At 42.3% G+C, this 13382-nt stretch overlaps 2 protein-coding genes across 4 annotated transcripts in view; both read left to right on the top strand.

Moving 5' to 3' along the window:
- The window catches only part of LOC112553652 (focadhesin-like), a 137005-nt gene that overhangs the window by 112882 nt on the left and 10741 nt on the right, over positions 1-13382 (top strand). For all 3 annotated transcript variants that reach the window (XM_025221008.1, XM_025221007.1, XM_025221006.1), the window contains 3 exons: positions 2683-2867; positions 7518-7739; positions 9174-9261. In XM_025221008.1, coding sequence (XP_025076793.1) covers positions 2683-2800 — 118 coding nt within the window. In that variant the 3' untranslated portion in view covers positions 2801-2867; positions 7518-7739; positions 9174-9261. The remainder of the gene's footprint in view (positions 1-2682; positions 2868-7517; positions 7740-9173; positions 9262-13382) is intronic.
- LOC112554504 (focadhesin-like) overlaps positions 5396-13382 on the top strand; it is a 36082-nt gene continuing 28095 nt past the window's right edge. Inside the window, exons 1-3 of the mRNA XM_025222288.1 lie at positions 5396-5518; positions 7518-7763; positions 9174-9261. Of these exons, the coding sequence (XP_025078073.1) occupies positions 5396-5518; positions 7518-7763; positions 9174-9261 (457 nt within the window). The remainder of the gene's footprint in view (positions 5519-7517; positions 7764-9173; positions 9262-13382) is intronic.

Here is a 13382-nt window from a genome sequence, read left to right as displayed (position 1 = left end):
TTGTTTTTTGTTTTGGTAACAACTCAGTACTGTCTGGGTCATCGCAAAATCTCTTGTTTGTCTCCCATGTCATTGCCTGACTATTTTAAGGCAGTATACTGTTGCGTGAAATATCCAAATAGTGTTTCCGTGTCGTCTGCCTATTCGAGCTGAAGATTATATTTTGTGGCCGCAGTCTACACTTCTCAACGTCGCAAACATTGACCACAAACCAGATTCTTTACTGTCGCCAAAACAAAAGAAAGCAGACACCTGGTGGATCTTTGGGTATCTGAAACTCTTTAACCTGCTCCGTCTGGGTCAGTGCAAGTAACAATGAAGACATTCTCCGACAAATAGTTTCTTCAACAAGCAGTGGGTATTTTTAAATTACAAGATTAATATGATGCTTGGGGGAGATGAAAGGTTTTGTAATTTTTTGTATTGGAAGAGATTGGGTTACATATTGTTCGTTGCATCTGCCTGAATCTTCCTCAGGGTGAATATCATACCTTTAGTAAGCAACCTCTGGAACAGGTTTTGGTTCCATATAAATTGTTAGCCAGCTTTGTTAACCAAAGTTTCATACTCTGTAAACTCAGGCGTCATTCTTATAAAGGCGGCAGAATTTCCGAAAATTGTACTTGATGCCATCTTTCCCTTCTTACACATACCAGTGAACTTCAGGAAGAAAATCCTACGCCTTGTTTGAGTACAAACATAAAAAAAAAGTATTAGAGACCTATTTAGAAAGCCCTTTTCACTTTAAATTTCTTCAGTCCGTAAAACATCGCGACCTGTGTAACTTGTATTTTGTCATATATGGTTTAATTTTAATTGTAACATTTTTATTGCTTATTTGATGCTATTTTTCTAAGGAAAATACTTCTGCTTTTCACGGGGTTAAGGCACATTAAAGTATTAAGTGCCTCACGGAGGAAACTTCTGGAAAGAAAACAAGTTCTCGTATAAAATATTGATCACTGATTTTCGGCAGTAAACAACGTGACGAAGATGTCGCTGGTTCATAACACCGGTCAGAAGGGAACATTGAAAATGGCAGTCGCTCATAATGGACCGCTTTAACAGGGAATACTAGTCGAGTATAGCGACAAATAACCGCATGGCATTTAGATTAAGCTGTCTTCTTTGTTTCCGTTAAAATGAATTAATATTGATATAAAGGACAAGAAGATGCAAACACAGAGAGAAAATGAACCTTTCATAGCGAGTTTGTCAACATTTATTGCTTGATTAGCAGATAAAAGAGGCTCAGAATTCAGATGCATGCAGGAGCACTCCCAGAGCAGGTCACGCAGTTTATTTCGAGTGCAGGTCAACAGGAACACAGGCGCGGAGCCACTGGTGTAGGCAAATATACGAGTGTAGGTGAGAAGCTTACGAGGATACATTGGTCACCAGTCGACTTGACCATTGTCTGACGACCACCATGCAGGGCCAGTTGACCTGCCGTTAGTCATTAGAGTCAACCACAGCAATAAGTGTATTTGACAATATATATTTATATATTATGAGTGTATTTGACAATATATTCATCAGTCCGACGATTCGACTGCGAAATAAACTTTGATGTAGTTGCCTTCGTCATCATTGGTTTACCTCTTTGTGTGTGTGTTTCTGTCATTAGTAGTTGAACCTGCTTAAGACAAGGGTAGAATCGACTTGTCCGTGTTAAATTGGAAATATTTGAATCGACCAGCTCCCGCGGGATACGCGTGATGGAAAACCTTTTGGACAAAGCAAAATCTTTAAAGAGACGAAGCTCTTTAAAATCTACAGTTCTCATATGAGCACAAAGTCAATCATTCTGTTAGGTTTAGGATATATTTATATATGCTTGAATATGTAATCTAGTAGTTTAAACTATCTACCTATGATCTTTATTGTGTTCGTCATTTAAGTGAGCGTTAGACCAACCAACAGAAGAAAGTGCTTTTGCTAAAGAACGTTTCTTGACTGTTCTCTGTCCACACTGTCTCAGAACCATAGCTCGACCAGTTGTTCTGTGCATGTTGTATTGCTGTGTTTATCACTATAGTGTGCTGTGCCACGAAAGTTGGCGAGGGTTTGCTTCTGTATTTATTTCTGACGTAGGTCAGCTTTCAAAATATTGAATTCCACGTAGTCACTGATGCTCTAAATATCAGCGAAGGTAGATACCTCTTGTCGAGTCTGTGGACATTATGGCCTGTCTGGCTCCACCAGTCGGATTACAGCTAAGCTAAAGATGTCTCGAGTCTGGTCCAAGAGAACGAGCACAGCATCACTAGCAAAAGTGGACTCCGGAACTGTTGTCTGTGTCAGTCGAAGTAGATTTTCCCCGAGCTATATTCAGTCAATGAGACCTTTGAGAGCACACTAAAGTGCACATAAATTGTCATAAACTTTGTAAGCCATAGATTTCCGTTCCATCTTTATTTTGAATCACCTTTAAGTGAATATTCTCCTCGTGTTTTACATCTTCCCAAAAGCTTTTACCTTGCTTACAACTGTCGGACTCCCAGCCAGCTGTTTCTGCCTCGCTCCTAGTTTCTTCGTTCTTTTCCCTTCATTATTTTCTCCTACTGGTTAGAGGTTTGTTTTTATTTTTTTATTTTATTTTTTTTTTTAGTTCTTTTCTGTTGCTCATTAATCTTCTACTTGTTTTTTGAGAGCCTGCGATTATTATTCTGCGTTTTTCAGAGTTCGGAAACTGTCAGATGAAATCCTCAGACCATTTTTGAAATTTCGTGCTGCTGGAACCGTGTCCATCGCATCCGGAGACGATGATGAGAGAGAAGCTGCAGTATCTGCTGGTTGATGTGTGCGCACGAGGTGGCAGCTGTCAGATCACCGACCTTCTGGTGGACATTCTGCCTTGCTACCAGGTAACGACGCTGCACACGTTGTTTAGTACCCACGCCTATGCTACATTGTCAAATATAATAATAATAATAAAAGAAGAAGAAGAAGAAGTCAGTAAAGTTCTGATTAAAAAATAAGAATAAGAAGTTTTCAGAAAGTACGCAGGTGAAGTAGCTTCCTTCAGATTTAGTCGGAACTTACACGGGTTTTGTTGTTTGTTCCAAGATTTGTTCATGTAACATCAGGATTAAGTCATATTCTTTGTCTCCATTGGAAATTGCTTAGAAATGAAGGACTAGCACTGCCATCATCACCACCACTACCACATGAGTACTGCTGTGATGACGACGATAAGACATATCTATCCACTGTAGAAACAAGAGAGGAACACTGGTTTGCATTTAGTATTAAATGTATTAACATTCTGAAGGGTGTGTGGTTGCTTCTGGTACAGTATCATAGCACGAGTGAGACATGGTCCTTTTGAATTCAGCACTGTGTTTGAATGTTCATCCACATAGATTTTCATTTTGATTTGCTATTCAGTTATATTTATATTGTCCGTGTTAATGGTTACATTGTGTTCATCATCAGTCAGTTTCTTCTAACAGTTACTTGCAGTTCAGTGGAAAGTTGCGACCTGGTAGGAACCAATGCGGGCACCTGCTAGCAAGGCTGTGATGGAAAGATGACATTCTATCATGCAACACCCCCACTCACACACACCTCCTTCGTGTCTACAGGAAGGGGGTATTATTCAGGAATACCCTGGGGCTATTCCAAAAGGTTATTTAAGTTTATCAGAATATCCTGTTGCTCACGACTGGGGCTGTTACCATCCTAAGCTTGATAGAGCGTGACCGATCAACCTTTGACATCGGTGTCTTGAAGGCTATTTCAGGTGAAAGATGCGTCTAACCACCAGACTCTGGATAACAGATCAACATAGGTGAAGGGTTAGTTACCCTTGTACTTGGACATCACCGACACAAAGCCTAAATGGAATTAGTTTGATTGTGCTTGGCGAAGACTTTAGTAGACATATCATTGTGCTCATGACTGAGAAAGACTACCCGGCGTAAAAAGCGAAATGTCAAATTGTAATATTTACTGTGGGTGTTGGCTTAGTGGCCATTAGCTTCAGGGGCTTGCATTTGCCGGGTAGACATTGAACCTACCAGACAGCGATTTTGGAGGCAACTATGGCGGAAGATCAGTCCTTTTTTTTTCTCTCTGGTTTGCCGCGTGTCTGACTGTGTGGCTGGCCATTTGAGATGATGATGATGATGGGTGATGGGCAGGCTATCACTCTGGCCTTTCGACAGGGCCTAGTAAGTCGTTAATAGCTTTGACACCCTCTCATCCAAGCTCTTGCTATATTTCACTCTTCCTTTAATGGTTGTCTTAGTGTGAGTGTGTGCTTTTGGTCTGTTCTCAATCGGACGGATCGCTATGTCCAAGGAAGAAATTGTATTTACAGAATGATGTAGTTTTTTGTGTTTGCAGAACTGTATTTGACAATACTCTTAAATCAGTTTTAAGAAAAACTGCACTTTTCAACATTTATTCGATGTATACATTCAGAATCAAATACTTGGCTAATTTACTTCCAGAGGCATGCTGGTATACTAGAACAAATCCTGAAAGCTATATTTATTCTCAAAAGACACGGGTTTTTAGAGCTTTTTGAATAAGACTGCAAAACTCCTGACATATCGTTTATAAACTCATCTTGGCAAATATAGTACTAATTATATCACCAGTCTTAATGCTAAACAATCTCTCTCATCATTGCACATGTAATTTCTGTTACTGTATATCTGTCTCTTTTGCCGTCTGTCTCTTTCTTTCTCCTCTCTAAATCTCTCGCACTCCTTCCATCTCCTGTACTAATCCAAATCAATGAATAACAGTCTGAATATATTACGCTTCAGAAAATCATTTGACTGCGATTTTTTCTTCAGATGTTCACAAGTAAAAGCCAGAGGCGTTAGTGAAGCCAGTATCGTTATTTGTTATTGTTTACTTAGCAATGGCGTCAGTCACGTGCTGCGTGCGACGTCGCAGTATAGCGAGAAACACATTTTTATTACACACATCGTACATCGAAAATAGAAACACTCCGGCATATAGAGGCAATGATCTCCCTTTGTTGCTCTAATTGCCATTATTTTTTTCTGTCATTTCTACCGTTACTTCCTGTTCTTCTTTCATTTTTGTTTTTAGGGTTGACCTTTGTCTCAAAGAAAGATCAGGTTTACTGAGAGCCCAGAAACATAATCTGGTTCTCGCGAATATTGTTCGTGTTTGAGAACGAGCCTACATTTCTTTAATGTTGAATTATTTTCTGCACTGGACAATATATATTATGTAATGTGTGCAGTACTCATTTTCGACTGCAAATAAGAGGAGGAGCATTGTAGTTGTTGGCCTCTATGATTTTTTAGGGAAGATTTTGTTGGTGGGTTTGTGGGTTTTTTGGGAGGGTGTTTTTAGGAGATTGGCAATGATTTGAAGCGTAGAGCTATTTGTGAAATAAACAGTTTCGGAAATGGTCCATTTGCCTTTTGACAGCCCCTCGGGCTGCTCGCAACTTGTGGTGGGGCGCGACACGCTGGTGGTGTCAGACGGGTGTGGCATCAGCAAATGCGCCATCCCTAGACCTGTGCAGCAAGTGAATAGTAATCAGCTTTGAGGCACACTCCGTTGCCACACTGCTGCGTCTACAGAGACCACCATTTGGGATGGCGAGAACGCTTTCGGGAAAGGTGCGGAAGCAGTCGCGGGAGCTTAAGTTTCCGTTGGCGCATTAAGCTTCGGCCTGCAACCGTCCTCCGTTTGTATGCTGGGACACAATTGACTCCAACCCATTTCGCTTGGTGGCAATGCTCAGTCCGCGTGGAACAGGTTCAGACAACTTCCGCCACGGAGATCAGTGCAATCATCTGTTGGTCTAAAACTCCTCGACTGTTTACTTGGCATTCCAGGATTGACGTCAGCTGGTGTGGAGACCAGGCCGAGCTGTTGCTGGACATGACATAACTGAGGGAAGGCGATGTCGAGGTCTCACCTAGTGTCCTTAAGCGAGGTGGCGCAAGGGATGTACTGATCGCTGCGGCTAAAAGCTGTCCTGTATCTGCATTATCTTGAAAAAATATTTTGTTTATGATTACTCCGCAATAGAACAAAGCATCTGCGCTAACCTTGATTGGAATGTAGGTTAAGGAAACAGTACTGCCTATGAGCTGTTTTTTCTTTCTGCCTGGTGTGATTACTGGGTTCTCATCCTGGACATGGCGCAACCCTACTCACGTGTAGGCAGTGCTTTCTTCCCTCTGACATTCCTCCCGCTCCTTAAAGATGACGTTAAAGAAAAAATATATTAAACGAAAGAATATAATTAATTACATGATGAGTGAGTGAGTAATTTGGTATACTGCTTGAGTATTGTTTTAAGGTTAGATTCCATCTTTCAGTATACTTTAATAACCGAGAAATAGCTCACTTAAAGACAATTCGTTCTTTAAAAACATTTTTAAAAAACAAGAAAAGTAAAATTACGTGTTTGCCTGCTATGTTTAATATGCATATATTGACAGTATAATTTTCAATCACTTTTTATTCAGTTCTGGACATTTTTAGAATTAGAAACTACTCGGCTTCCATATTGACCTGTAGCTCAAAGTAATGGCTTTTGCATACTGAAAATCTTGAGCACCATCGCCAGGCAAAATTCTTTTTTTTTTGCGATGTTCGATATTTGAGAAACTAATTAGACGTGTATGTTTGAGGATAGCTTCTAAGAATCATCGCATTTTAGTGAGCATAAAAGAGGGAGGAAATGATATATTTGCCTTGCTTTCACAAATAAAACGCTTTTAGTAAAGCCACAAGGAAGTGTAATACCGATTTTTCTCCCAGGTCATCAAGTTTCATTATTTTTGCTGCTTTCACCTCAAGATCATCTTCGCCATCCAGTTCCACACTTTGAGGTTTCGCACGCTCTCTCTCTCTCTCTCTCTCTTTCTCTCTCTCTCACACACATCCTTTATAAGCAGAGACAACACAGCTATTACAGAGCTTTAAGAAGAAATACAGACAGTGGGAGGGAAGTTGATGCTAATGCCGAGTCAGCAACTGAAGTTTTATCGCGCCGGTCTCACAGAGCTGACGAGTGTGCATGGCGCTGTTGCTTACAGCACCAGTCGATGGCCTGATTGCTGTTTGTGCACCGGATGTGAAGTCTTAATGGTGCGCTAAACACGCGTAAACTCATGGAAGGACATGGGACAACGAGAAAAAGCTCATATCGAAGAATTTTTCCGCTGCTCTTCATAGTATGGGAGCTAATCAACTGGCTCTCAAAGTGTTAGGGAAGGCAGTCTATTCCTTGCAAGACTCAGAATGTCCTCTGCTACACATTATGTACAAAGCAACAAAACCAGTGAAACGCATTTTAAACTTAGTTAATACCAAAGAATGAAAAGAAAATCGAGCCCATATCAGGGTAAAAAACCCACAGGACATGTTTACACAAAGCTAGAAGAAAAAGAATTAGGGACAAATCGAACCGTGCTATGCTAAAACTAGACAAAAATCGCAGGACATGAATAAAAAGCTAGTACTGGGAAAAGAATTTAATCTTGTTTTCTATTTGCTTTGTTACACTCCAGGTCACCACCATGGATGGAGTGGCCAGTCTCACTTGTCATGCCCGCCAGCTGCTGCACCTGCTGCAGGCCCCTACAGTAAGGAGCTCGTTGGTTACCTGGGACCGGAAGCTGGCTATCGTGGCTTACTCGGCCCTCACTCTCTTGCTGCCGAATGTTCGCCACAAACTGGACATACAAGGATTGGTGGCTTCTCTTGTTTCTGCCGTGGACAGTCATCCAGAGGTGCGGACAGTAGACTTGCTTGATGTAGTCGCTGGGCTGTTCGTAAAATATTGTTTGGATAAAATATTCAAACACTTTGCATAAACGGTTCTTAAGTACTTAACCTTTGATGACAGACTGCCTTGTTACTTCAGACAGTAGTCATTATTAACTGAAAACGAATTGGTTGGTTACTTGTGTATTATCGTAAAAGGAAAATGTAGCTAAACATAGTAAAAATAATTCTTAAATAATTTAGCATTTTAGTTAGGAGTGGACTTCTGGTCGCACATTAAGAAAAAAAGAATTAGCTTACCGACGTTATGGCAGAGCTTTGTAAGCATAGTAGGATATGGATGTCAGTAGCGATGTCTTTTCCAAAGTCCGACTTTCTGCTTTCTGAACAAGTTTGTCCGCGCATTAGTTTATACCAGCACACTCCATATAATTCTAGCCCATAATACTCTCTTTCGAGAGTCCGAATCGTTCATTCGTTTCCACTCACAGCAGTTGTTAATGAGTATTACCTTGATAACTGTTTCTAACACTAAACAATTATACATTGCCTGTTTATAACGGGTCTGACAAATTCCAAAAGCAGCTAAGAAGGGCGATGTAGCGAATAAAAACAAAAAAAAAGTAAACATTCACGAACACAGTCTTAAAATTTACGCAGTTAAATCAAATTCCAGTTGTGCGTTATTGCAGGTGGGGAAGTAGGGAAGAGGGGAAGACAGGACAGTCAAAAATAGAAGACCGATGTGGACTTGATGCTAACCGTAATGCTATCGCATTAGCCTCATCCTGCGAAGGAGTATTTCCGCTGTCAGATTTTAGCAGCGGTCCAGTCAATCCGATGTGCGGAACAGAAGAAGAAAGCATGTAATTGTTACGAGCTGTACATTAGGCGTGATCAGAGGACGCCGGGAGGCTCAGCAAAGGTGGCAAACGAAATAAACTGTCGGGGGAGAACTGGCAGTTGACGACTGGATTGTGAATTACCACCAGTTGCAACCTGACGACAGCGGTTATTCTCTAGTGGCAGGCAGAATCCTAATCCATCATCGCATTGAAAAGAATCAGGGAAGATCCACTCTCTTGGGGAAACTCGCTTGTTAGCTCGATGTCTATAGCACCTCCATTTAAAGCCCGCCTTCGACGTGTGTGCGAACGGACATTCTCTTTTCTGCCCCCGTCTGAAATGTAGAATATCGAGCGTGACGAAAGAGGATTCGCGAGAAGCTTGCGACGAAGATGAGTGATACCATCCAAGTCGCACAGAGCGATGAATAGACGGTCAGATGAAAGAAGCTAGGCATTGAACATCAAAGCCTCATTTGGGAGGAAGGAATGGGGGGACCTCACCTAATGGACTGCGGGTAGCAATTGTAGTTTCCGATTCTATAGTTTCTTGAGTGTCACTCTTGATAGTGTTTGATGGCATCTGTCTTACAGATCATGGGCTACTGCCGGTGGTGTAGCGAGCTGACTCACATCCTCATGGTGCTGGGACCTTTTTGTCCACCTGCTGTTCTGCAACTGGGTAAGTGTGTTAACAAGAGAGTTCATTCGACTTTCCTGGCTTTTCCCACAGATATATTATGGCCTTATCAGCTCTCGGTGCAGTCCGTGTGCAGCACAACCGCTTTGGTGGGAGCACGGATGAATGCGTGCATCTTACATGTCCTGCACCGCTTCCAAATCAGTTTGTAACGATTAACTGGCCATCTGACGTCAAAATGTGATAAATCGTGATGGCAAGAAACAGAATATATACTAATATATGTCACTAAATTGTAACAAATTTGTATATTTTCATTTTTCTTAAATGGTATTCATGCTTGGCCCGGCAACCAGTTCATTACCAGTTGTCATGGTAACACTAAGCGTGTACCTCACCCAGTTCGTCTACTTTGCTATTTACGCATCGTTATCGCTAATGAACCATTCAGAACCAACCAAGTTTTTTTTAGGAAAGTCATTTAACAGAGAAAATGGCTACATACTTACTTTAAAAAAAATAAATCCTGGCAGTGATAATGATTGTTTCGCCTGCTAACGCCGAAGCTCAACTGGCGCAGTGTCAAGGAGGGAAACGTGCCATGCTTACTGCACGCGACTCACGCGGTGTCGAGAAGTCAAATTACCATGCTTACTGCACGCCACTTTGGATCAGAGGGGGGTCAGTTCGAGGCTTGCTTGGGCTTCGACGGGAAACCACCTCCCCCCACTTCGTCCCCAGCAGATCGATATCTGCTTTATCGGGGGGAAAACATGGTGAACCATTTTTATTTCATTGTTCGTACACTTACTAAGCCTTGAACGTTGAAGAATAAGTTCGACAATATGTTTAAACTGGAATTACTGGATCAGAGCGAAATGATTGAAATTATAATCTGTCTAGTGTAGAAAGCCTTTAAGTCTCCATCCTCCCTCTCTCTCTCTCATTCATTCCCCTCCCACTACCATGAACTGTTCTCTTGCGTGTATTCAGGAGATATGACCTGCGAGAATCCAACCCACACAGGAAACGTATTTGTGTTATCCTCTAGTTTATGCTCCTGTTCTCTGATTCTTTCCTGGTAGTCCTCTTTGAAATTCTTCTCAGTCTTTACTCTTAATCCTGTCTGACTCGTGTGGGTGACGCCTAACGGTTCGAAAAAAGGATTTACCCCCTTATTACCTGGCGTGACATTTTCTCCCCGTATTACCTTACGAAGTATTTCGTAGTCTCCTCAGCTTTTTGAGGAGGCGGTCGCTGTCGTAGTCTTCTGTCTGGAATGTCATCTGTTTCATCCACTTAACATTTACCGCAAAGCATCTTGATATCTCAGTGTCCTATAATTTTCTACCTTCTTCTTTTCGTCTAAGTTGTGAATCCGGAGGTCCAAGAGGCATCGATCGGCTTGACACTCAGAATTTAATCAGCTTCGTACATAACACTGTCACGTGCCTCGTCCTCATGGGCGAGAACATCCACGCCGCACGTTCACATTACAAGGGGGTCCACAACGAGGCTGCTTAGAGCCCGTGGCATAGGCTCTGTTTTATTTACTCTCGTTTGAAAATACACTCTACGCCTTGTCTGTCTGCCTCCGCTCTCCGAGTATCACGTGATTTGCTCTCGGCACTCGGGTCCTCTGCCCACCTGGGAGCTAAATTGAAATTGATGGAGAAAAGATTCCTTTCCATTTTTAGCAGTAGCGCAGTTTTGTGAGAGGTTATAGGTTTCTAGATGTTCCGTGGTTTATTGTATCGTCCAGTGCGATTGGCTGCACTTTTTTCTTTTTTTTTTTTGTAGTTTGTTTTTAGCTTTCGTAAATAATCAGCTGTAGGTCTATCCTCCAACCTCTCGTACAAATTGTTCAGGGAGCAGTAATTTAGTTATATTATCAGCCGGATGTCTTCGATCTCACACATTCCACCCGATAGGGAAAGAACATGAGGGGTCAGCTCCATAGAAACGTAACGTCCAACAGACAGTCGGTCATAAATGGAAAATGGATTTGCTCTTTACCGCAGCCACTCTCCGTCTCTCAAGACTACCCCTGTGTACACATCGCATTATATTCTGCCATTGCATGGTCTCGGAAATTAGGTTTGAGTATTTGCCGGTTACCAATCGCGGTAACTGTGCGTCCTTCAGTCGGACTTTGCGATTATAAACGACCTAGACTATACCTTCCTTTCATTACAGAATCCACACGCACGTGCCACTCTACAGAATAGACTTTAGCAATTTTCTATCTTCAAAGGCTCGGTGTGGGGTTGAACACCGACAGTGAAAACTATTAACAGAAGCAGCGTGTCGTTGTAGTGTAAAGTCCGAGCATACACTTAGGAAGCAAAAGAAATAAAGAAAAAGAGAAACTAAAAATAAGGTTTTTGGTCATAATATACATATCTTTAATTGATCGTATGTTAATATCGATATTTCTTAAATAATTAGTCTTTCATCGGACACGCGAAGAATTTTCCAGTGATCAGCTGGAATATATCATATTATACCGGCTTACTAGCTTCTCATGGAGCGTTGTATACTGATTCGCATCTATGCTATTGCACTGTCCTTTAGAAAAAAAACTCGCATGGAAGGCTGAGAGACATGAACGCTGAAAATGGCGTTCTTGAACTCGATCAGACGAGGCTTTGAAAGCAGTGACATGAAATGAAATAATGAAATGAAAGTAAATTGGCCACACATGGGTGTGAAGTGTCCACCCTTTCATTTGGTCACTTTTTGGGGGCCTGAGAGTACCTATGGCGTCTGTCCATGCCCCCTGTGCGACGTTTGGTAACGTGCTTGTTGCCTCGGGAGACCGAGAAAAGGTTTTTTGTGGCTCACTTCAGCGGCAGGGTCCTTGATCACCGGCCATTTGCTGACGTGCAGCCCCGCGGCGCACTACTTTCATCCTCCGCTTTGCCTTGTCCTGTAGTCAGACCCGGTGCTTGTCGCTCTGGCAGAGCCTGCAGCTCTTAGACCACTGTGTCAACCAACTCTTCCTGTCTCTCTCTCCTCGCGGTGGTGGGAAGGGGAATAGGATGCGTGTGTTATACGCGAATGTATATGTGCACGCTTTTGTGTCTGTGTGCCTGCGTGTACTAGCGCTTTGAATTCAAGTGCAAGTTGTAGTGTAGCTATTCTCATTACTGGAAACTTTGCATTTTTACTTTACATTTTTTTTTTTTTTTTTTTTTTTTGCTTGGAGATCTTGCTTAAGAATATCATTCATAATAATGTTCTGAGGGGCGAAAAAAATAAGTTTGCCTAAAACACTGAAGTTTCAATTTTAAAAAATGTGTTTATCTGTGACGTGAAAAAAAACAATGCAGCTTACTATTTATTTCAACTGGGGAAAAACATAGTCTTTGTTTTAATTGAAGTATCTGGATAATAATTGTAATGACCATTTAGTCTGTGTGCACACTCATAACGCTCTCTCCTTCACTCTCTCTCTCTCACAGAGGCGAGGAAGAGGCTGTAAATTAACTAAAAGGAAGCCTTGTTGCTAATTTAATGCACTAATTTGACATAAGTACTGGAAATATTGAGGTCAGTGTGTTAGGGTGAGGGCAAAAACATGCTTGCGGCTCATGGACCCACACAGAGCTCGGCGTCGCCTATGCAAAGTTTGTTCCCGTTTACGCTTCTTTTGTGAGCGCAACAAGCAGTTGAGCCGAGGCTTTACAAAGCTTGTTTCTGCTGGTGTTCACAGCTTCCGCTACGGCAAGCAGATCGAAGTGTCATTCGCAAGCGTGATACCGCGGCCACTGGCCGGATGGGTGGGCAACCGCAGATCTGCTCGTGCTCTCTCCGCGCTCAGCCATGCTTTACTCTTTCACCTCCGAGAAGCAGGCCGCCACATCGGTCCCTGGGTAAATGTCTGACGACTGTAGCTCCTTGTATGCATAATTAAACTTGTCGCGATAAGAGCGGGTGACGGGCCCACCGTATGCGACCAGACCGTTCGATGGAGCTGCGGGGGCTGTGTGCTACTAGCAGACGACAAGGAGACATCACTGAGAGTTCGTGGCAGCCCGTGTCACGAACCTGACAGCCAAACCTCCCCATCTGACCAGACACAGTTTCCAGCTCCCGTTCTTGACAGTGATTGCCAGAAAACGAATTCTCGTACATGACTCATAGCGGGGTTTTTGTTTGGT

The sequence above is a fragment of the Pomacea canaliculata genome, linkage group LG13 (genome assembly GCF_003073045.1).
Source record: "Pomacea canaliculata isolate SZHN2017 linkage group LG13, ASM307304v1, whole genome shotgun sequence".
Taxonomy (NCBI): Eukaryota; Metazoa; Mollusca; class Gastropoda; order Architaenioglossa; family Ampullariidae; genus Pomacea; species Pomacea canaliculata.
Note: the sequence above shows the minus strand (reverse complement) of the source record. Positions and strands in the feature narration are given on the sequence as shown.